A 25,826-nucleotide genomic window follows, 5' to 3' on the forward strand; every position below is an offset into this window, starting at 1 on the left:
CTTGTTGTAAATAGTCGCAACAAATGTGTTCAAAGAACATAAACCTAATACTGTTGGGTGGACCTAGTACCTAAGCTTTTAACAAAGTTATGTTTATATAATTTATTGAATTCCAGAAAGGATGGGGGGGTGTAATGTAATGCTGTAATAGCTAACATTTGTCCACAACTCTATGGAGCTGTTACTACACCTGACTTTATTAATAAAAGAATATTACTAGCAAATAGTTCAAATGCATCCCCAACCTGTACAGTAACTATTTTAAGCATCGTGGTTTCTTTATTCTAGCTTCTATTCATTTACATGTTTTTGTGTGAGCCCAGCCCTATTACTTGACTGGGTGGAGCAATGGTTGGAATATAAAAATCAATGTAGAGGCTTTATGCAGCTTCAGATTGAAGTTCAGTGTGAAGAACAACATTGAAAGCAGTAAGTAACCATTTTTGACAATTACCCAGAATGTGAAGCATTTTTGCATGTCTACTATAACTATTTTTTTTTTATTTTTTTTTATGATTAGGATATGTCTTTTTAATTACTTTGAAAAGAAATCTTTGGGGCATGACTTTGTTTCCAGGGATCATTGATGGAGTTACAAAATAACACTGATATATGGATGCACAATGGTCTGAAGTCCAACACTGTTTTGTCTTTTTAATCTAATATTTTCTGTTGTGCGCTCCAGGATGAAACTTAGAGGACATGCTGCCCAAAACTGGTGCCTATTTCGATTGCTACCAGTCTTGCTACATGCCAGAGTAGGAAATCCTAAGGATGATGTTTGGCAAGTTATAGTGCTAGGCAGGTGGTTGAGATTGTGTGTGCTCCCACAGTGTCAGAATCACAGGTTGCCCATATGAAGATCCTCATTGAGGAACACATAGAAACAGGCATGTCTTCTTTCCACTGACTAAGCTTAGACACAAATATCATTACCTTTAATCCTTGCATCATATGTGTCTCACATAGCAGCTTGGATCATTAATTCACACATGGACAATGCATTTTGAAAGCAAGAACAGCTACTTTAAGAGGTTTATTCGGGCAAGCAAGAACTTCAAAAACATCACAAAATCACTTTCAGGAAGGCATCAATTGCTGCAGGCCCACCACAGCATAGGACATGGGTTCTCCCCTGAGGTTATGTGTGACTCTACAAGTTTTTACCCAGAGTTGTATGATAGTGAGTTGAAGGCTGTTGAAAGGATTTGAAGTTGTGACAGACGAGATTACTGTACACGTCACATGTCATTTTGAGCTGTAAAGTTGGAGAGCTAATTCTTGAACTGATTGCATGCATTGTTGTCAAAGAACAAAGCGATTAATGTTCTGAGACAGAAAAAATGTCCTTATTCAGATCTTGATGTTTATGAAGTACATAGTGATGGGGGTGCTTTTCTTTGAAAAAGACTTGATGAACTTCTTGACTACATCCCATTTAGACACAACCGTAAAGGCATCAGACTGCTGGTTGCTCTAAAGCACAGTCCACTATGGAGCACGTAAGACAGAAGATCAGAAACACACTCCCTCAACTAGAAGAAGAGCAACTGGAAACTTTCATCAAAAAATGTATGGTCCTGGGAGTTACAAATGTTGAAGACTGCACATTTATAACAGAAGCAGACTTGGATGGGATTTTTACACCAATACAGTCCAGAAAGTTGATCAGTGTATTCCGCTCAGGTATGTAATGCCTCTCACAAAAGTTTTTTATAAGAACTTTCCTCTAAAGTTTTTCATGTTTTTGTAAACATTTTAAAAACATGCAAATGTGCAGTTTTTTTCTTCTTTTAAGAACGTTCCCAGCTAACAAAAGTCAGTATCAGGGTGATCAGTGTTTCATTGAGTTCGTCTCTTGTACCGTGACCTTTTTAAAACAAAACTTCTAGGGTCTGTTCTTATAACAAACTTCTGTTAGCTGGGGTTCTTTATGTTTTGTCTCTGTTACACAAACACACACACACGTACATATGCTCTGTTTCTCTCTCACATGCATACACACAATTTGTCTCTCTCTGTTACACACATACTATTATCTGCCTCTCACACACAGTCACTTTCTATCCCTCTCTCTTTTAACTCTCTAACATACACTTCTTTTCTGTGGCACGTACACTATTCATGGGTTTCACGTGACGTCAGACAGTGGTGCGGCCGTCATTTGTAGGAACTAGTGATGCACGATATTGGATTTTTGCCGATATCCCATGTGCTGATAATTTCCACCTCGATTAAGCCGATGCCGATATAAATTGTATATCCACCAGGGCGTTTTCACGCAGCTAAAAGCGCCAGGTGCTGCTTCTTTTTTCAACAGCACCAGCAATGAGCCAGTGGAAAAAAACAAAGGGTCACAGCACTGTCTGTTCAGTGACTGTCCCTTCTGCTTCTAAAACTGTTATGAAAATGAATTTGGTGCATATTAATTAAAGAAGCAACAAGAGCAGAGGTTATAGAGATCACAGACTTGCTTATGCAATGGTGTCTTTGAAATGAACACTACAAAATGGCAGAGTGCACAAACGTAAAGACCCCGTGAGCTCAAGTTAAAAGTCTACTCCCGATGAACGAATGGCAGGATTTAACTTTATTTCTACTCTGTGTTTTAGCTAAAAATGTTAGTCAACCGAGCGCAATTGGTTAATGTGCGAATGTGCTGCTTTTACAAGTCTGCAATCACATTCGAATATAAAAAATGCGATTCTAATATTCTTATTTTTCATACGAATAAACTACATCACCACAAGTTAAAGTTACTGCTACAGAAGACCTATAGAGTTGTCACGTCATATTAAACGCATATTGGCTTCAACTGTAATGATCTTATAACACACAGAAAATAAATATTATAATTTGTATGTTTTCCTAAATCTTTGTTCACACAGATTGTAAGCTAGTTTAATTATTTTAAGTTTACACACCGGATGTCCGGGTAGTCTGTTATGCTCGACTCACATCAACATATTAAAATGTTTCAAAACTTTTGAGCCACAGAATTTGTTAACATTATTAAAAAATACCAACGTAATATTAAATGATTAACAATAAATAATTGATTAACATAACTTGTTCGTAGCGGTTGTTAAATTCATATTCGCTCTTGAACAACTTGAAACATGAGAATAGGCTACATTTCACTGCAACTAATGTTAATGCATTTGGCCTTAACATAAGACCTTTTTCCATACCTAAAATCCTGAGATTTCCTTCTAGAAGGTTAAATAAGGTTGCGCCTTCAAGTTGAATCCTGTAATTAAATTAGCACACATGCCGTTTTTGTTAAGTGATTCCTTACGCTGTGATTCATTACCTTAGTTGAAATAAAAAGGCCGACCTTATTTATTGATGCAAATGCATTGGAAAGCTAAACAAGTAAGACACTGGCTGTCTATGCCATTTTTTTATATGTGGTGTTGATAAGGAAATATTTATAGGATTATAATTTCTCGGTCTTTGTTGCCTGGGGTATTTTTTTAGGATCTAAACAGTCGGTCAAGATCTCGTCTAAAGTGAACACTGATCACAATAATGCTGACATCAAATTTATCTTGTGTCCGTTGTCTAAAAAGGTTTTATGGACGTTTGTTATTTGGTCAATAAAAGCAATTGATATGATCTCCTATTTCTGACCATTTGTAGGTCAATTCAAGCTTCTCTGAATAAGTCATATTTAGTGTTTATCATTCATAATAAGCAGGTGAACTGTTGTCGGTTATAAAAACTAATATTACTAAATTTTTATAAGTAATTAATATTGAGAAATATTAGATAGACTTTATCTCATTTCTTTTACTGTGTCATGACTCGTAGCTGATAAATTTAGGTACTCTTTACTTAAAAACATAGAATAAAATCTACTCAACGTAATTGAGTGGAAATCATTGCCTCAATTTTATTGAGTAGATTCAGGAAGTTTGCATGTAGTTTACTTTGATACCTACACTCTAAAAAAAGGCTGGGTTAAAACAACCCAATTTGGGTTATTTTGGTAACCCAACGTTGGGTCAAATATGGACAAACCCAGCGTTGGGTTATTTTAACCCAGCCAGTTGGGTTATATCTTTGACCCAACATGCTGGGTTGTTTTATTTAAATCAACTTTTGCTTAAAAATTACATTGATGGTTTAAAACAAACCCGAAATGTTTAAAAATAATAATAACAAAATCACAGAGAAATACTTGAGGCATCAGTAAGAATCAAAAGTTTTATTAAGGATCAAAATGCAAGACAAAAGGAATTCATAAAAACATGCAATATGTTATGCTCAATGAACAATAAAATGGCATATAAAACACTTTGATGAAATGTATGTTTATACATATTTAAGAAAAATTAACTTCAATAAATTACATTAGTTTAGATTTTAACATATACATTTAACAAGGTTATTAAAGTGGCACAAGTAAATATAAATAGTTAGACAACTTAACACTTCAAAAATTCATATACAGTTAACAAAGTGGCACGAGTAAAATGCTTTAGGGCAATTCCAGCGTTATGGATGCGACATAAAAACACTATAAAAAGTATTTTACTAAACCCTTGTTGATAGAACCGCATTTATATGATAAAATATCAGTCTATGCACAATTTTTCTATAAAAAAAGAAATAAACAAGCGTTATGGATGTGAAAAAGGGACACCGTAACTTTCCTCTTCATATAAACTCACAAAACATTTTAAATAGTGTTAGTTCTTTCGGTTTCAGCACTGCTTAACCTGACATATCCACGGAGCAGTCTTACTGAAGAGGATTCTTTTCCTAGGAGTTGTAGACAACAGTGTGGCGTGCACTTTTGGAAGTGGATGTTCAGCAGGAGGGTTTCTTTATCAATTTGTTCATCTATAAAGAGAAAAAGAGACAAGAGAAGAATGTAAGGAAACTGGCCTACCCAGAGCACAATGGATTATAATAAACATATAAAGAAGTACATTAACATTTTACCTAAATAATGTTTACCTTTAAGCCTGTTATGAAAACATCCACGTTCCAGTTGACATTCTCTTGAATAGAATGATCCATTAATATTAGCTGTTATTCTGCACGCTGTCAGTGGGGGAAAAAAGAAGAGTGGGATATAGTACAGAAAGTGAAATACAGTCTTAAAATTAATATTATAAACGTTAACACAACTCTTAACTAATTCGACACACTCAGGAATAGTAGAAGTCTAAAAAGAGCAACAATTGTTCGTCTCATATACCCAAAATAAATTATATCTCACGGTTAACAACTAACGTTATAAGAGCGGCTACTCCCGAGGCAATGGCCGAGATAGAGCTGCTCTCCACGGAGCCACGACCGCTGACAGCCTGAAGCTCACACCTCCGACAGCGTCTTAACAAAATCTCAAAGAGGCGTTATGTTTATATATAAATCACGTATTTGTGTTCTTAACAACTACATTCTCGTCTAAAAGACTATTTAAACTAAGTTCCCTCACCGAACATTAGCGGTATTTAAAATAAAAAAATTGCTGGATGTTTGCTTTTTACACGACGCTCTCTCGTGTCAACCTTAAACTAATATCAAGATGCGTAAGTTACTGAACTAAATGACTCACACGAGTCAGGAATTTCAAAGGGAAATGTTCACCAAAAAGGAAGTTTAAATGATTAAAAAGCTGTAAGTTAGAACAACGTGGGCATAACGTTGCAGACTAGCTATACAAAGCTAACGAAGCTAGATTGTAATGTTACTTTCAAACCTAATACGAACAGCCGAATTTTGCATACTTTGGCATTTTTTTGTACAGTAATAGTTTTATACATTAAAAACTTGTAAACATACCTTTTTTTTCTCCGAATAACAACTATTCGAGATGAGGTGGATCAAAATGCCCGCGAAGGTAGAGTTTGTCTGATGCGTCGAGGAGTGGGAGGGGTTTACTCTCTCACTGTCACTCAATTGGACCCGACTGCTAACCCAGCGTTTGGGTTACTCAAAAAATGACCCAACACTAAGAAAATAACCCAACAAAATGACCCAACAGGCTCAACCCAGCTGTTGGGTTAAACAAATAACCCAGCATTTTTTAGAGTGTAGTATATCTAAGTGAAATTTAACTGATTTCCATGAGTAATATTTACTAACCCTCAAGAATCATTTTTTCAGTGTAGGTTTAAACAGAGTTTTTCTATATTTTCTACATTTAAAAAACTACATACAGGATATAACAGTAATGCGTTATGAATATTTAATGATAATTATAAGCTTGATGTGAAATTGTGACAAAATAAAAACGTAACAAGTTAGGTAATTATTAACTAAATTTCCCTAATTTAAAACTCTCGGGCCCAAATAAATACACCACTGACATGCTCTCTATAGCACAAACACGCAAATTGACGCAAATGCATATTAATCAAAACAGCTTCCTATTGACGAGGCATGTTGCTGTTATTTTCTGTATCAGGCCAATGGCGATAATTAATTTATATGCCGTTATCTGCCGATAATATCTGCATGCCGATAATATTGTGCATCCGTAGTAGAAACATACAGCAACATGCTTCTATATCAGCAAATCTCAAAGAATTTGGTTCATCTTTTCAAAATCCTTGTAGTACGGACCCTGTTGGAGAAAACAAACTTCAAACTAAAATCTAATATCAACAATAACACCACGTAGAGTAATTATTAGGTTAATTGTGGTTCTTGCCATAATCCCGCAAGCCTAGAAGGGAATTAATGTGTATTTTATGTATGGATTTCCATTCCAATATAAAAAAATAGATAATAGATTCGCCTGTAGGAGGGTTTCTTTTGAATATATTTAATTTCACATGGACTTTGCTGCCTGGACAATAACATGACTGTAAATTAAACCGAATCAATGTTACAATAAACGGCAAAAAATCGAAAAGCCAGTGGACCGGAAACAGTTTGTATGCACCCGCTAATATGCAGGGTTCCGCTTCAATGTTTCTCACATGGAGCTCACGCACAATAACTTGTGCTTATTTTTATTATTTATTATGAAATTTCATGACTCCTGAGATAGGCACAGGCTCCCCGTGACCCGAGGTAGTTCGGATAAAAGGTAGAAAATGGAATGGAATGAAATTTCATGAATGAAGGGAAAATCTCCATACCATTACAAAAAAATAATTAATAAACAGGGAAATGGGCTTAAAAGATATTTGTTTATTTTCTAAATATTGACATTTTTAATCATAAAATGTTATTTAGCCTAATAAAAATGTATTTAATCCAGTTGTTATTGGTCCATGGATCTCCCTCTTCCTCTTCCTCTCTCTCTCTCTCTCTCGATTTTCTGGCAAATGGCGGTGACGAATGCTCCTGCACAGAGGAGATTGCATCCTATTGTAGCAAAACGAAAAATGCTGCATTCGTCACTGGAACTTAAGACACGGCTGCATCATTTGTCTGAAAAATAAGCCTCATTTTCACGTGCATAACCTTAAACAAAAGTGAAGGGTCAAGAGCCCAACTCAAGGAAATCATCAACATGATGATGACTTTTGTTAGCTGGAAAGATCATCCAACTATTCATTCTCTTTGAAATTGTATTTTTAAACTCAAATAAGCAACATCAAGACAGGTCCTTTAATTAAGGTGAATTTCTAACCAAAAGTAAGGGATTGAAGTTATATATGGATTTTATGAATTGCTATTTTCTGAATTAGTATTTTATGTTCATCTAGGATCGATCGGTACTCATCAGCCTGTTGTCAGTGACAATCCGAAAGGTTCAAAAGAAAACAAGTGTATCAAAACTCAGGAAAAAAAACACAGCAACGATGGTACTACAGGAGATCTTGCAAATGATATTAAGAAGAACATGAGCAGTAAAATAGAAGGTGCACCCAATGCAAGTCTACCAACCTTTAAACTCCACCTGGAAAAAACATCGCAGAACAGTAATGGATACTGCAGAAGATTCACATTTGGAAAAAACTCTTCCAAACCTAACAAGACCATTATGATGATTGGGGCCACAGGTGCAGGAAAAACCACTTTAATTAACGGCATGATCAACTACATTCTGGGTGTGCGATGGGAAGATGACTTCCGGCTTATATTAATAGATGAAGGGAAGCAGAAATCCCAGGCAGAAAGTCAGACATCTGCAATTACAGCATATCAAATTAATCACATGACTGGTTTCCAGGTCCCATATAGTCTGACCATTGTGGACACACCAGGCTTCGGTGACACCAGAGGAATATCACGCGACCAGGAAATCACAAAGCAGATCCATGAGTTCTTCACTCAGCCCAGCGGGATCGATCACCTCGATGCTGTGTGTTTTGTAGTACAGGCCTCACTTGCCCGCTTGACACACACACAGACATACATATTTGACTCTATTCTTTCCATATTTGGGAAGGACATTGCTGAAAACATCCTAATGCTGGTCACATTTGCCGATGGGAACATACCTCCTGTACTTGAGGCTATCAAAGTCTCCAAGATGCCCTGTTCTACCGATAAGACTGGAGAGGCACAATACTTCAAATTTAATAACTCTGCCCTGTTTATTACACAGAGTAAATCTGAGGAAGCTGATGAAGAAAATTTTGGAAACTTTGATCAAATGTTCTGGAAGTTAGGATTTTCTAGCTTGACAAAGTTTTTTAAATCCCTTGAACAGTTGAATACAAAGAGCTTGACTTTAACACAGGAGGTCCTAAAGGAGCGGCAACAGCTAGAAGCGTTTGTTGAAGGTCTCCAGCCCCAGATCAACGCTGGCCTGGCAAAATTGGAAGAAATAAAGAAGACAAATGCAGCTCTGATGCAGCACAAGGCTGAAATGGATGCAAACAAGAATTTTGAAATTGAAGTAGAGATAAATGTTCCTAAACAGGTGAAAAAGACAAGTGGTTTCTTGACCAACTGTCAAATCTGTCGTTACACATGCCATAATGACTGTAAGATTGCAGATGATAAAAAAAAATACAAATGTGTGGCCATGAAAGATGGAAAGTGTATGGTCTGTCCTGGAAAGTGTGCTTGGAATGTTCACTTTAATATGAAATATAAATGGGACTACGTCAAAGAGAGGAAGAAAGAAACATTTAAAGAGTTACAATTACGATACAATGAAGCAAGTGGTAAAAAGACGTCAGCTGAACAGATCTTCAAAATGCTTGGAAAGGAGTTTGATGACGTGCAGATTATTGTGTTCAATCTCATCGAGAGTTCCCAACATTCCTCGAGGCGACTGCAAGAAATTGCCCTCAAACCGAACCCTCTCTCCACACCTGACTACATAGACCTGATGATTCAAGCTGAGAAACAGGAAGCCAAGCCTGGATATAAAGAACGCATCGAGTCTTTACTGGAAGTCAAAAAGAAGGCAGAGACTATGAATAAGGTTACTACGGGGAAAATGCTTGAGGAATGGCATGTAGAGAAAGAGAAAATATCAAACATCTCCTACAATGCCACGGTGATATTCAGCCGTGCGAAGGATTATTTTGGGGAGAAAATAGGTCAATTGAAAATCAATTCTTAATTTTTATTTTCAGTGCACTATTTTAAAGAAAAATATAATAACTCCTACACAAAGTAATAAAAATACTACTAAAAATCATGAAATGATCATTACATTTATATCGAATAAGTTAGGAGTCACAACCGACAAACTTCTGTTGTAGATGAATCTTTGGAGATTATGTAGTTTACAAGTGATTATTCATATTTATACACTATGCATATAGCAGAAACTTTGATGTGTTCTTTGGGAATTGAACGCACAACCTTTAACACTGCTGACCCAATGCTCTACCATATGAGCCATGGGATTAATAGATAAATAATGATATAAAGGAAATGTGTTTTCTTTATAGCAGTTGTGCAGCCAGAATTTTATTTTTGAGGAGGCCTGTCTGTACATGAGAGTGCCATTATGTATATGTATAATGCCATTCCATTAGTTTTCTTTTTATTACTAAATTAAACAGCAGATTTGTACACCGTGTAAGTAAACATAAACATAGCCTAGCGCTTCTTAATCCTGGTCCTCTCGACCCCCACTCTTGATAATTTGTGTTACTCTTTTGTCTAAATCTTGATCTAAATCACCAGCTTGTTAGAAGAGCGCTCCATGAATGAACTGTGTTCCAGTGGACATGATCCCTACACAGTGTTCACAGCTCTCTACTCTGTGCAGACAGGAAATACGTTGACTTTAACTTCTGAAGTTAACTCCAGAACACAAATTTGTGCTACACGACTGCCAGCAGCATCTTCAAACACGGACAAAAATTTACTGAGGAAGTTTGAAAGCAGAGTAACAAATTAACAAATCCTTTTTTGTTATTTAAAGTAATAAAAAATCTGAGAGGGCTGTTCATGTGTCTACGCTTCTGCTCTATAGATAATACGTACATATAAAATGTTTAATTATTTTATTTCCTTTTAAATGATTTAAAAATAAAAGGTTTGAGGGAATCTATCAATAACTTATGTTTATGAATAACAATTCAACTTATGTAGAACTTTTTGCAATTTTCACTGTTGCAATGCAGTTTTAAATACATTGTTATTTGATTCATGTATTACTAATACTGTGATAAAGACTGTATATGGTATTAAAATACACTTGTACATTGATGAAATTTAACTGAAATAAATAAGAAACTACCTACTTAAAGTTTTGTTTGAATCATACAGTTCAAATAAATCAAAAATATAGTTTAGTGGTTGAAGCAACGTGTTCTTTGATGTAATAGACTTCATTGCTAATTTGTGTTTTTTATTTGAAATAAACCATTACAAACTATTGGTTATTCATCTGTATAGGAAGATACTGACCACCTTAGTTATCATTATTGGCAAAATCCAATATCGGTTGACCTCTACTCTCAGACAGGGTTTACGATTGAAGTAAATGTTAGAGTTGTCAAAACTGAAAATGGCTTGTAGTGATTTTTGTTTTAATTATATACGTGCCCTTGTTTAGTCACAAAATGCACAGCAGTAAAGCTTTTTAAAGCTTCTTCTAGATGTCTATTTGATGTCTGACAGCAGACATCTCCAAGACGTATTGAAGATGAGTAAACTATGTATTGTAGATGTCTTGCAGATGCAAGTGCTGACATCAAATAGACATAAGACAGATGTATGTGTGCTATCTCGGAGTACCCCAAAAAGGTTGAGAACCACTGCTTTAGATGGTGCAGCAGGTGTCAATATTTATTAATATAGTTCAGCTCAACGAAGGGGGGTACACCCATTTATTTAATGACCAGCTTGTGCTAGGAGTCCTAGTGTGGATTTTATGTTCTCATTCATGAAAGAACTTACGGATGGCAGGTGGAAGAGTTATCTTTATAAATAATAAACAACACAAACTGTGTGATTTACCCATACAAATTAACTTTCTGTATTTTTTAACAGTTCTAAATAAAATGATTTTTGGACTTAGATTCACATTCAAAGTGTTTTTTTTATTAAGTCAACGTGTTGAATGTAAAACTCTGTCATTTATTTATCTGTGGCCAAAATATATCAAAAAGAACTACGGACAATGTTTATACACTCACAACTACCATTGAAAGACATTAGGAACTCCGGTCCGAGTTAGCAACAGTATCTAAGGGGGGCGGGACTTACCAATAGGTCAATTGTACAAAAGTTGTGGTAGCAGATTATCTCTAAAGTGAACACAAAATGAACATCAGTTTTAAAATAAATCATTTGATTTAAAGTTGTTTAAGTGGCCCCTGCATAAATATAAAGATAAATACTGTATGTTGCCTGAATTACACTGAATCAAGCAATGAGTTGAGCACATGATCTTGAGTATAATCAACATTTCTTTTACAGGGTAACTGTGTCCTGACACCAATTATTTTAGATGTTTAGAGTAAATAAAATTATGAATATATAGTACAGGAATCCGTAAACATAAAACCTATACTACTATACTGAAAATATATATGTAAAAAACATCATTATTCAAACAAAACATCATGTTGAATATGATATGGATTTAACCATAACACTAAGTTTAATTGTACATGTCTAATTAAAAACTTAAAAAATAATTATACCGGAAGTGCCTTAGACCAGTGTTTACAACAGTCTATATGTTACATTATTTATTTTACAGTAAAACTAACACGAAATCTCTCTAGAAAAGAAACAAATAAAACTGTTGTAAATATATAAGCGACACATCATTATATAATGTATGGACACACATAAATGTCGTGTATGTGCGGTGTTCACATTAACTAATAGTAAATCATGACAGGACTGCACTGATGTTGTGTGTCCCCGAATATAACAAAACGACACGCAACGTCAGAAACTCGATTACTTATTAAACAATAATGACTGAATAATGTGAAAATGACAATTAAAATAATTAAAAATAAATCATATTTCAACAGAAATGCACTAAGATTCAAGCTTAAAGTCACACGGACTTTCGTTTCACTTCTACGACGTAGTTTGTGATTCGATTGTTTGGCGAATTAATGATCAAATCTGGAACAACAACATAAACAACAGATGAATAAAAACTCACACGTGAACATAAACAACAGATGAATAAAAACTCACACGTGAACATAAACAACAGATGAATAAAAACTCACACGTGAACATAAACAACAGATGAATAAAAACTCACACGTGAACATAAACAACAGATGAATAAACTCACACGTGAACATAAACAACAGATGAATAAAAACTCACACGTGAACATAAACAACAGATGAATAAAAACTCACACGTGAACATAAACAACAGATGAATAAAAACTCACACGTGAACATAAACAACAGATGAATAAAAACTCACACGTGAACATAAACAACAGATGAATAAACTCACACGTGAACATAAACAACAGATGAATAAACTCACACGTGAACATAAACAACAGATGAATAAAAACTCACACGTGAACATAAACAACAGATGAATAAAAACTCACACGTGAACATAAACAACAGATGAATAAAAACTCACACGTGAACATAAACAACAGATGAATAAAAACTCACACGTGAACATAAACAACAGATGAATAAAAACTCACACGTGAACATAAACAACAGATGAATAAACTCACACGTGAACATAAACAACAGATGAATAAAAACTCACACGTGAACATAAACAACAGATGAATAAACTCACACGTGAACATAAACAACAGATGAATAAACTCACACGTGAACATAAACAACAGATGAATAAAAACTCACACGTGAACATAAACAACAGATGAATAAAAACTCACACGTGAACATAAACAACAGATGAATAAACTCACACGTGAACATAAACAACAGATGAATAAAAACTCACACGTGAACATAAACAACAGATGAATAAAAACTCACACGTGAACATAAACAACAGATGAATAAAAACTCACACGTGAACATAAACAACAGATGAATAAAAACTCACACGTGAACATAAACAACAGATGAATAAAAACTCACACGTGAACATAAACAACAGATGAATAAACTCACACGTGAACATAAACAACAGATGAATAAACTCACATGTGAACATAAACAACAGATGAATAAAAACTCACACGTGAACATAAACAACAGATGAATAAAAACTCACACGTGAACATAAACAACAGATGAATAAAAACTCACACGTGAACATAAACAACAGATGAATAAAAACTCACACGTGAACATAAACAACAGATGAATAAACTCACACGTGAACATAAACAACAGATGAATAAAAACTCACACGTGAACATAAACAACAGATGAATAAAAACTCACACGTGAACATAAACAACAGATGAATAAAAACTCACACGTGAACATAAACAACAGATGAATAAACTCACACGTGAACATAAACAACAGATGAATAAAAACTCACACGTGAACATAAACAACAGATGAATAAACTCACACGTGAACATAAACAACAGATGAATAAACTCACACGTGAACATAAACAACAGATGAATAAAAACTCACACGTGAACATAAACAACAGATGAATAAACTCACACGTGAACATAAACAACAGATGAATAAAAACTCACACGTGAACATAAACAACAGATGAATAAACTCACACGTGAACATAAACAACAGATGAATAAAAACTCACACGTGAACATAAACAACAGATGAATAAACTCACACGTGAACATAAACAACAGATGAATAAAAACTCACACGTGAACATAAACAACAGATGAATAAAAACTCACACGTGAACATAAACAACAGATGAATAAACTCACACGTGAACATAAACAACAGATGAATAAACTCACACGTGAACATAAACAACAGATGAATAAAAACTCACACGTGAACATAAACAACAGATGAATAAAAACTCACACGTGAACATAAACAACAGATGAATAAAAACTCACACGTGAACATAAACAACAGATGAATAAAAACTCACACGTGAACATAAACAACAGATGAATAAAAACTCACACGTGAACATAAACAACAGATGAATAAAAACTCACACGTGAACATAAACAACAGATGAATAAAAACTCACACGTGAACATAAACAACAGATGAATAAACTCACACGTGAACATAAACAACAGATGAATAAAAACTCACACGTGAACATAAACAACAGATGAATAAAAACTCACACGTGAACATAAACAACAGATGAATAAAAACTCACACGTGAACATAAACAACAGATGAATAAAAACTCACACGTGAACATAAACAACAGATGAATAAAAACTCACACGTGAACATAAACAACAGATGAATAAAAACTCACACGTGAACATAAACAACAGATGAATAAACTCACACGTGAACATAAACAACAGATGAATAAAAACTCACACGTGAACATAAACAACAGATGAATAAAAACTCACACGTGAACATAAACAACAGATGAATAAACTCACACGTGAACATAAACAACAGATGAATAAACTCACACGTGAACATAAACAACAGATGAATAAAAACTCACACGTGAACATAAACAACAGATGAATAAAAACTCACACGTGAACATAAACAACAGATGAATAAACTCACACGTGAACATAAACAACAGATGAATAAAAACTCACACGTGAACATAAACAACAGATGAATAAAAACTCACACGTGAACATAAACAACAGATGAATAAAAACTCACACGTGAACATAAACAACAGATGAATAAAAACTCACACGTGAACATAAACAACAGATGAATAAACTCACACGTGAACATAAACAACAGATGAATAAAAACTCACACGTGAACATAAACAACAGATGAATAAAAACTCACACGTGAACATAAACAACAGATGAATAAACTCACACGTGAACATAAACAACAGATGAATAAACTCACACGTGAACATAAACAACAGATGAATAAAAACTCACACGTGAACATAAACAACAGATGAATAAACTCACACGTGAACATAAACAACAGATGAATAAAAACTCACACGTGAACATAAACAACAGATGAATAAACTCACACGTGAACATAAACAACAGATGAATAAACTCACACGTGAACATAAACAACAGATGAATAAACTCACACGTGAACATAAACAACAGATGAATAAACTCACACGTGAACATAAACAACAGATGAATAAAAACTCACACGTGAACATGAACAACAGATGAATAAACTCACACGTGAACATAAACAACAGATGAATAAAAACTCACACGTGAACATAAACAACAGATGAATAAAAACTCACACCTGAACATAAACAACAGATGAATAAAAACTCACACGTGAACATAAACAACAGATGAATAAAAACTCACACGTGAACATAAACAACAGATGAATAAACTCACACGTGAACATAAACAACAGATGAATAAAAACTCACACGTGAACATAAACAACAGATGAATAAACTCACACGTGAACATAAACAACAGATGAATAAAAACTCACACGTGAACATAAACAACAGATGAATAAACTCACACGTGAACATAAACAACAGATGAATAAAAACTCACACGTGAACATAAACAACAGATGAATAAAAACTCACACGTGAACATAAACAACAGATGAATAAACTCACACGTGAACATAAACAACAGATGAATAAACTCACACGTGAACATAAACAACAGATGAATAAAAACTCACACGTGAACATAAACAACAGATGAATAAAAACTCACACGTGAACATAAACAACAGATGAATAAAAACTCACACGTGAACATAAACAACAGATGAATAAAAACTCACACGTGAACATAAACAACAGATGAATAAAAACTCACACGTGAACATAAACAACAGATGAATAAACTCACACGTGAACATAAACAACAGATGAATAAACTCACACGTGAACATAAACAACAGATGAATAAAAACTCACACGTGAACATAAACAACAGATGAATAAAAACTCACACGTGAACATAAACAACAGATGAATAAAAACTCACACGTGAACATAAACAACAGATGAATAAACTCACACGTGAACATAAACAACAGATGAATAAAAACTCACACGTGAACATAAACAACAGATGAATAAACTCACACGTGAACATAAACAACAGATGAATAAACTCACACGTGAACATAAACAACAGATGAATAAAAACTCACACGTGAACATAAACAACAGATGAATAAACTCACACGTGAACATAAACAACAGATGAATAAAAACTCACACGTGAACATAAACAACAGATGAATAAAAACTCACACGTGAACATAAACAACAGATGAATAAAAACTCACACGTGAACATAAACAACAGATGAATAAAAACTCACACGTGAACATAAACAACAGATGAATAAAAACTCACACGTGAACATAAACAACAGATGAATAAACTCACACGTGAACATAAACAACAGATGAATAAACTCACACGTGAACATAAACAACAGATGAATAAAAACTCACACGTGAACATAAACAACAGATGAATAAACTCACACGTGAACATAAACAACAGATGAATAAACTCACACGTGAACATAAACAACAGATGAATAAACTCACACGTGAACATAAACAACAGATGAATAAAAACTCACACGTGAACATAAACAACAGATGAATAAAAACTCACACGTGAACATAAACAACAGATGAATAAAAACTCACACGTGAACATAAACAACAGATGAATAAAAACTCACACGTGAACATAAACAACAGATGAATAAACTCACACGTGAACATAAACAACAGATGAATAAACTCACACGTGAACACAGAAAAAACAAAGAATCCACATAAACTGTCCAGCAGTAAACTTCCTTAGTTTAACTGCTACACACGTGCTCACGCCTCAGATGCGTCATATGTCAACAGGGGGCGTGGTTTAGGCTCCCTTATAAAACAGTAAAATACTATCGGTTAAATTTGTCTCATAATTCGCTTAGAGTGAGCGCTTTTTGGCCATTACACTGACTGTAAATAGCAGAAAAATCATTTAATGTTAAATAAAAAAAACGAAAAATCATTTAATGTTAAATAAAAGAAACTTTTCCCTTTATGCCAAGGTGCCATACATCACTTTAATGTTTCCATGCTGCGCTTCAGACAAGGTAAACATGTTAAGATTGAACATCATTGGACTTATTTTATTAGAACATTTATCTGAAGAACTTAATCAATCAAACATTACAGCTGCTACATTCTCTCATGCTGTGACATCTTCATTTAATCAAAGATTTTTATCTAAAGACCGTCACACGAGAACTCGTGATTTTACCACCAGGGGGCGTGAAGAGACTGTTGTCACTATTGCTCAGAAAGGCTGTGAATGTTGTGTATTCGTTTGTAAATAATGACACAACAGGGATAAAATATTGTTTTTTTTCTGCAAACAGTAAACCTGATAATTCATTTTGAAGATTAATTATTTAAATGGTGTTTACAACCAAACACAAAACATTTTACAACATTTGACAATGTTGGATTTTAGTTACGAACTGCAATTAAATAATGTTGCAGTATAACGTTTTAAAACGTTTAAAAAAATACAGCCTATATTTAAAAACATGCACCCAAATAAAATGTTTTAAAATGAAAATAAATACCAAAGTGGTATGTTTTCTTAAAGTAGTTTAAAAACGTAGATATCATGTGTATTCACTACAAAAACAAAACAAGACCAAACAGTAACTCTTGTGACAAGTTATATTTAGGTGTTGAGTAATATCCACATTGCAACAAGATGTTCAAAAAGGTTTTGATAGTAGCAGAATGTAATTCAAAGTTAGAATTTATTCTGGATATAATTATTTATTATGATTATTTTTTGTTGAATATCTTTTGAAATGTTTCTGTTACAGACGGTTTCATTTACATTTACATTAGTCATTTAGCCGACGCAAAGCGAAAGCAAACACTGATCACAATAATGATGGTTTGATCTTCTACATATTAATTTCATGTTGAGGTTACTTGATTAAATTATTTTCTTGCTACATGTTAATTTAATGTTTAAGAAAACATGACTCTTACATGTGGAACCACTGAACATGATTAAATCATCTTCAACCATAGTGCCATTTTTTGAGTTTTAATATAATAATTTAATATAAAATTATATTTAGTATTACATTTACATTTTAACTTTAATTTAGTTTTAATTTTACAAATAAAAAAAATGTATACACTCTATTAAGGTTATTGAAGTGTTCAATACAAATCATACAGTTATAGTTGTGAGCTCTTTTTATACAGCCTATTATTCCAAAGCACATCCGCTGGAAAACCATCTGACAGGAAAGGCGTAATCTATATAAAGTATGAATGTTATGGGGAGTTTGGTCAAATTATGGCAGCGAGACAGCTATTAGTTGTCTTAAATCAAAGACTCACCTGGTCCAATAAGAACAAGACACTACTTTTAATCCTGCTTAAAAAAAGACATAAATCTTAATAAAGAAGTGTTTTGTACACCATAAAAATTAATTTCTGCATGTGGCCCAGTGAGCAAATTCTTTATAAAGTCACACTTTATATGTTCAGCTGCTAATACAATATATTTAAAAATATATATATAAGGTAAAACTTCAGTATAGGGACCAAAAATAATTTATAATAATTAAAAAAATTATGCAGGACTTGGGTACTTTTCTGTATTTTAAGTTTTTTTTTCTTATTGTCTGTTCAAAGTGATAATGATTTAGATTTCTTTAAATTATAGTTAAAGGTAAGAAATAATAATGAATGTTTTTGTTTTAGTATTTTGTGTGTGTGTGTGTGTGCGTGTGCGGCTTCAAAAACACTTTTCAAACCTGAATAAAATGTAAAATTAAAAATATTTATTAATTCTATATGTCTATGATATCTACTGTAACTATATACATAATATATACATAATGATGAATCTCCCTGGATGTTCTTCTTCAGAAAGCATTCTTGGATTTCTTGAGCAGAGGTCCGGAGTCATTGTCTTCACTGCCATCATCACGCAAACCCCGTCGCCTCTTACCGGAGGATGAGTTGGTGCGGTAATCGTGGGGTTCAGAAACGACTGAGCTGGACCGATGGCTGAGACTTTGGCTTGTGGAGGAACATGCCGTATAAGAGTTCAGGGGTTTTCGAGTGTGTGAGAAACCAGACCCCTCGGCTCTGTTCTTAAAACAGTTCACTTCCTGTGTGAGCAAGAACCAAAAAACCGGTTTGAAAGAAGACAGAGCTTGATGCTTGACAAAAGCCTGATGTACAGTTTCACAATCTTACCTGCCGTAAGGACATGTTTACATTCAAATCATCAGGAGACACATGACACTTTGTGCAGCTGGGACAAACATGTTCATCTGAATCCAGCAGACACGTTCGAATACCTGCGACCAAACAATCACATATGTTCTCAAAGGTCAAACAAAACTGAGTTATATTTGCTTGTGTAGAGACTCACACTCATCGCAGAAGCTGTTGCTGCAACAGGGCGTCATCACAGCGTCAGTCATGAGATCTTTGCAGATCTGACACAGCAGAGCATCGGGCAACGGATCTTCATCTGGGGTGGATGTGGAGGACTCACTCCTGGTTAAGAAGGGCGGATCTTCTTTCTTTTGAGTTGCATAAGCCTCACTAAACAGAACAAGCGCACAATTATTAACCGAATGCAAATGTGTGTCAGTGGTGAGGTCTCTACAGTTGTAAACTTACGCGTTGATAATGGGAATGACATGCTTTCCACTGCTGCTCAGCATCACTCCCTTCATGTTGTGGTCATCCACCTCCATTAAGAAGCTGACAGGAATTCCTGCGCTTCTCCGTATGCGCTTGCTCCCAATAAATGCTGGATCCTGTGACGGCACAAGCAAGGTTGCATTAACATTCACTGCAAAACGTGCACACAAATCCTGTCCACAGTTAGTTATGTGTTACCCGTGTCTTTGGGCAGTTTCTGATGTGATGCCCAGGTATGCCACATTTATAGCACACATAGTTTGGTGGAAGGCCTCCAACCAGCTTGAGTGCTTCACTGGTAAGTGATGAGAGTCATGATGGAGAGCACTTGAAAATTCAGCTCACAATGTAAACGTTATTATACTCACTTGGTAGAATAGTAACAGCGGCTGGACTGGAACATGACAGCTTTAATTTTGTCCTCCTCTGATGCCTTTGCCTCAGCCAGATTCTCAGTCTGTTCATTTACAAATAAATGATTTATACGCCTTTTTCTACACAAACATACAGTTTACATAGTTTTCATATTGTTTAGTGGATTTCAGTACCTTGAAAAGCTGCTCAAGTGACATTAAAGAACCATTCACTTGCTGTTGAAAGAAGACCAAAGAGATTTATTACCATTCAGAACCCCATCACACCCAGAGAGACAAACTAAAGACACTTAACACAATGTAAACAGAAACCCACCAAATGAGATTTTACAGCAATACTTTAGTAGAGAGTTTTAAACGCACATATATTGGCTAAACCACAAACATATTTATATTTTTAACTTATTGAATTTTACAGTAAAAATAAACTCAGGCCTATTGTTCAAGGCTTCTTCATGGTCAACTCTGACCAGCTTAAAGAGATCATACAGCACAATATAAACAAATCAAGTCAACACTTTTGTTTACATACTGCTTTTGAAGATCCACTTGATGGTTTAGACCAGTTACTGCAAATCAAAACAACTAAGACTTAATGACTGATTGATATTCATTAAAAGATTCATATTCATAACATCATCAAGTGACTTACTTTGCAGGTCTGTTATATGTGGATTTCACCCCAGTTCCAGGGATTCTTCTGACTGTCACCATAGTGTTACTGGGGATGATGTCTGCATCATCAGTGTATTCTGTGGGAAACACACACTTATTTACAGTCTGTCCACACCAACTAAAATAATACCAGGATACTGTATACCGACCACAGTACATATCAATATATAATATAGTTATACTATTTACAAACTTAGTTTATAATAAACATACAATATAATACAATACAATACATACTAGTGAGTGTACCAAACGGAGGTGACCTGCAGCGTTTTTCTTAATGTTCATTTAATCATATATCAAAATAGTGATAAAAGGATAAAGCCTGTGACATCTACCCTCCGTGACTATTTTTCCATAATCACATTTAATACTTTATACCCGTTAAAGAGAGCAAATAAGTCAAAGTTTACATGTAAAATAGCTGAACTTACCTTCATCAGTTTGCTCGTTGGAGATGCGCAGGTCACATCGCTTCAGTTTCTCTCGTCTCATGATTTGTCGTTTCAAATCTCCGAGAGTGATGTGAAGTCCCTCAAAGATCACAGTGTCGTGTGTAAGTTTACTGACAAACTTATAATGAACACACGGCATGTTGCGTTCTGATGCCCCTGCACACAAACAGATGCAATGAATGTAATAAATTGGCAGAAATGCAATAGAAATGAACAGATAATGGTCAGCAAGTAATTAATCACAACAATAATAGATATTAATAACACAAATATGAATATAAGAAGTTAAAATCAGACGACAACGAGGATGTAGAAAGGTGCTCTCGTGAACAGCGATCAAATAGCAACACTAAACAAAACTTTGCTTGTTACTATGGAAACCGATCAAGCGCATCAATTAAAAGCGATCTTGATGACGTCAATGTTTAAGATGCACATAAAGCACAACTGAACAAAAAATAAAGTTTTATTGAAGTGTGTTAACATTAGTGTTTGGTGTCTATGATTACAGAGTCTAATTACTGTAATAAAATGTAACAGAGGGGATTACTTTTCATTTATTAGTCATTTGTAATGTACTTGCATTTGTTAAATTGACTTAATATTTTTATTCAATATTTCCTTTTATTCGGTTATTTTACTGAAATAAATAAGGGTTACTAATGGTCACAGTTTGTTACATGTAATGTTTAATTTATTAAAAAAATATGTATATTGTCAATGTGGAGTAGGTTAATGAGTTTTTGTATAAAGCAGAGTGTACTTTATGTAGCACGATGTAATTAGTAATTATTACATTTTGAGGAAACATACCCAACATTGGTAATGAATATAATTAATTTGCACTGTATCTAAAGATCAATTAAAAATGTTTTTTAATCTTTTTTATTTTACCTCAGTTATCAACAGCGGGCACGCGCAGTGTTCAATTAAACTGCGCTCTATAAGCGGCTGCTAAATGAGCGCGCGCGCCAAAATGCTCACACAGGGGAAAATCACCCGCTTCGAATGTTATCAGTGGATTGAATGGGCGTTGTCAGTGGTTATCAGCTGATTCATATGGGCCAGATGGGGCTGCTGCGGCTACTGGTAGGCTCAGAAGGCTTTTATCATACATCCTAATGGTTAACCACCATTTCAAATACAAGAGAAGACTCCAGATCCAGTCCCAGAGGAATCCAGCTCAGCTGATCGAACGTCTACAAGATAACGTGGTGACGTTACGCTTTTTCCCGCTTGATACTTTCACTCCCGCATCATATTTCACTTACTTTCAGGTAAGACCATTTAAATGATAAACTGGGGATTTAAACTGTAACTTATTTGCCAATAAGTAAATAAATGCAGAAAATGTCTTTTAATTGGCGTGACATGAGTGTTGACATGACATAACGATATAGATTTCATAGTAGCCTGCGTTATAGTTACATGCTTTATGTTAGCATTAACGTTTGCTGTCTGAAGTTTAGTTTAACGCAATATTACTCTTTAACTGTTCCATACTGTAAGACAGTTTATTGCATTTAATAACCTTAGTTAATTATCTACTCCTTAACGTTTCAATGAAGCTAACGTGATTACGTCTACCGGATAACGCGGTGACGTTGCGATTTTTCCCACTTCCTATTTCACTCACTTTCAGGTAAATTCTTAAACGATGAAACGTGTCTGTTGAACGGATTTAAAATGTTATTAGTCAATAAGCGAAACAAATACAAAAATGAAATGACTATGTTGCAATTGTGTTTGTAAACGTTACATATTACGTTTTTAGCCTGCGTTATACGTACATTACATGCTTTACGTTGACATTAACTTCACTAATTAACGTACGCATGTTTTTACATGTGAAGTTTTGTTAGTTTACTAACGTGAGTTAAACGCACAATTTGCCAGTAAACATGACCTGTTCCGTACTGTAAGTATCACGAACTGCTGTGAGGCTTGAAATGTGTGGATCTAAATGAAGCTTTATTCCACATACACAACAGGCAATGGTCAGGGCAGGCAGAAAACAGGCATAAATGATGTCACAATCATGAGTCGAGACAGGTTCAGAGGTTCCAAAACGATACACAAATGATCAAAACACAACAATCCAATAGAAGAGTGTTCAGAAATGCAGTGTAACACAAAACAAGACTTTGCCATGAGTGAATGAAATGATGGGGTTTAAATAAGCAGAGGTGCAATAGATAACAGGACACTGGCGAATGCAATACTGACTAATGAGTCCAAAGGCTTATGGGAAATGTAGCGCACAGAATGTCCGGGTAAAGTGGAGAGTGATCTGTTGTTGACCACAAGGACACTGCTGCTGACAGACCATACTGTAAGACATATATTGAAGCTATATCATACTTGTATTGGATGAAATATTCCAAAACCCTTTTTTATGGCTGTTTGGTATGTCTGCCTGTCAATCAGAGGCACCAAATACATATCCCTCAAAACCTTAAACATTTATTGCTGTCCTCAATTGGGAAAAATAAAATCCAAAGTCTGTCTACTTATCTACCTGCCTGTGTAGGGTTAATATATAATATCTCTTAACTTTTATTTCTACCTTTACAGCATTAAATTTCAGCAGGTTTATGGGAAGGAATTCCGTGGTAATTTTTTTTTTTTTACTACACATGCTCCTTGTCTATGTTCAACAATCCAAAATTAGGTTTTCTGGCCAAGCTGTTCAGATATATGACCCGTTCACAAATCTTTCTTGTGAAAGTTTCTCTCTGTTTAAGGTTTAGGTTGAAGATGGCCGAGAGAGGTAAGTCTTTCTGTTGCTAATCTTTAAGCATTAGGCAAGTGTCTGAGAACGATTAGCATGATCTGCGAAATCCACACTAACCCTCATCTTTCTTATTACTGACAATTTTTTTCTTTGTTTGTTGTTATTCAACAAGAGAGAACGCACATTAATGTCGAACAAAGGGAAACCTTAAAATCCTTTTTTAAAGAGGGAATGGCAAGTTTTGGCTCAGCCTTAATTCCAAGAGCTACATCAGCTACTGCTTTGGACACCAGTGTCATAGAAGGAAGGTTTACTTGAGTTTTGTTAACATTCAGTTTAAGTGGTGTAATACTCTTTAGTCATTTTCTGTTTTTCTCTTTTGGAACTGGATCTGTAATTAATAAAGGTTGTTTAAAGCTTCGTCTGAGACCCTGCCATCAAAGGCCAAAGTTCACATCTGAGAGCTGTCAGCATTCAATCTTTTTTGTAGGGACATTCTCAGAAACAATGGTGTGAGACAATTAAAGGATTCTGTTATGGTGTGCTCACATATGCCATGTTTGGTTCAAATAAAACTAACTCTGGTGCGTTTTTTTTTTTCCGGAGCAGTTTATTTGTGTAAGTGTGAACGCTGCCACCCCAACCCTGGTGCACATCAAACATGCAGACCCAGACCACGAAGCTGTGACCTCACCTCTATACCATTGAGCTGATTGTGTGAACGCTAAACAAAACCAGGAATATTTATTTATTTTTTGGTCCGGACCAAACAAACTGAACTACATATGTGAACACACCCTTAATTGTTGTACTAAATGGTTTATCGTTGTACAATCCCTGTTTGCATCAGTGGTTTACAAGGGTCATGAAACAGGTTTTCAAGATAGTATTTGGCAATTACTTCACGCATGCAGGTTGCATTCATCAGTCTAAGACTGCTGTGTGTGTTGAAAAGAGTATTCAGGTTATCTACTTAACACTTTAACTTCTTTTTACGAAGTTGTCAAAGAGAAATGGATTTCACTACCCAAGTTAACCAGTGTGTGATGAGCAAAAAATGCTGATCTTGCGGTTCAAAAAATTGCTCGAACAAATAAAGTAAAATCTTTGACACCTGGACCTTTTTTGTCTAAGTCAAACAAAGCGAGATATTTCCCAAAAGCATCTGAAAATCTGGTGTTTTCCAACCTCTAGTTATAGTGAAACTACTCAGAGGTGTTTCCTTTCGAAACCAATCAGGTAAATTCCCGCTATCTCTTATTTTTTTATTATCCAACTGTCCTTGTCTGCCACCATTATTTCTAGGCAACAAGGTTTTTGGTCTAATGGTGGAATTTCATCCTTTACTCAATTTTATGATGCATTATAGCACAACTTATTTTTTTTTAAAAATTGACTTAATTGTGTCAGGCCTTTAAAACATCACTGGATTTTG

The 25,826-nt window shown here is 34.8% G+C and overlaps 2 protein-coding genes across 2 annotated transcripts; one reads left to right on the forward strand and one right to left on the reverse strand.

Annotated features, from left to right (window-relative positions):
• The first annotated feature begins 410 nt into the window (after positions 1-410).
• Positions 411-10,573, forward strand: LOC130420666 (uncharacterized). Its single transcript, XM_056748143.1, has 3 exons — positions 411-429; positions 1,443-1,686; positions 7,674-10,573. Exons 2-3 carry the CDS (start codon positions 1,494-1,496, stop codon positions 9,485-9,487), a joined length of 2,007 nt encoding a protein of 668 aa, XP_056604121.1. The 5' UTR covers positions 411-429; positions 1,443-1,493; the 3' UTR covers positions 9,488-10,573.
• Positions 10,574-19,254: 8,681 nt separating this feature from the next.
• LOC130420685 (E3 ubiquitin-protein ligase RBBP6-like) lies at positions 19,255-22,041 on the reverse strand. The gene is made up of 10 exons (XM_056748175.1): positions 21,637-22,041; positions 21,180-21,279; positions 21,060-21,096; positions 20,702-20,743; positions 20,522-20,610; positions 20,352-20,448; positions 20,130-20,269; positions 19,876-20,051; positions 19,698-19,801; positions 19,255-19,609 (listed from the first exon to the last, which is right to left on the reverse strand). The coding sequence occupies exons 1-10, from the start codon at positions 21,794-21,796 to the stop codon at positions 19,361-19,363; spliced, it is 1,194 nt and encodes a 397-aa protein (XP_056604153.1). The 5' UTR covers positions 21,797-22,041; the 3' UTR covers positions 19,255-19,360.
• Positions 22,042-25,826: the final 3,785 nt, after the last annotated feature.

Source organism: Triplophysa dalaica, chromosome 5, assembly GCF_015846415.1.
Source record: "Triplophysa dalaica isolate WHDGS20190420 chromosome 5, ASM1584641v1, whole genome shotgun sequence".
NCBI classification, from domain to species: domain Eukaryota; kingdom Metazoa; phylum Chordata; class Actinopteri; order Cypriniformes; family Nemacheilidae; genus Triplophysa; species Triplophysa dalaica.

Excerpts from the sequence above, each read along its gene's own strand:
- LOC130420685 (XM_056748175.1), bottom strand. The coding sequence starts at position 21,796 with ATGCCGTGTGTTCATTATAAGTTTGTCAGTAAACTTACACACGACACT. Across the intron at positions 20,744-21,059 it reads CAAGTGGATCTTCAAAAGCA|CAAGTGAATGGTTCTTTAAT; the intron begins GTATGTAAACAA and ends TTCTTTCAACAG. Across the intron at positions 20,270-20,351 it reads GAAACTGCCCAAAGACACGG|GATCCAGCATTTATTGGGAG; the intron begins GTAACACATAAC and ends GTGCCGTCACAG.
- LOC130420666 (XM_056748143.1), top strand. The coding sequence starts at position 1,494 with ATGGAGCACGTAAGACAGAAGATCAGAAACACACTCCCTCAACTAGAA. Across the intron at positions 1,687-7,673 it reads GATCAGTGTATTCCGCTCAG|GATCGATCGGTACTCATCAG; the intron begins GTATGTAATGCC and ends ATGTTCATCTAG.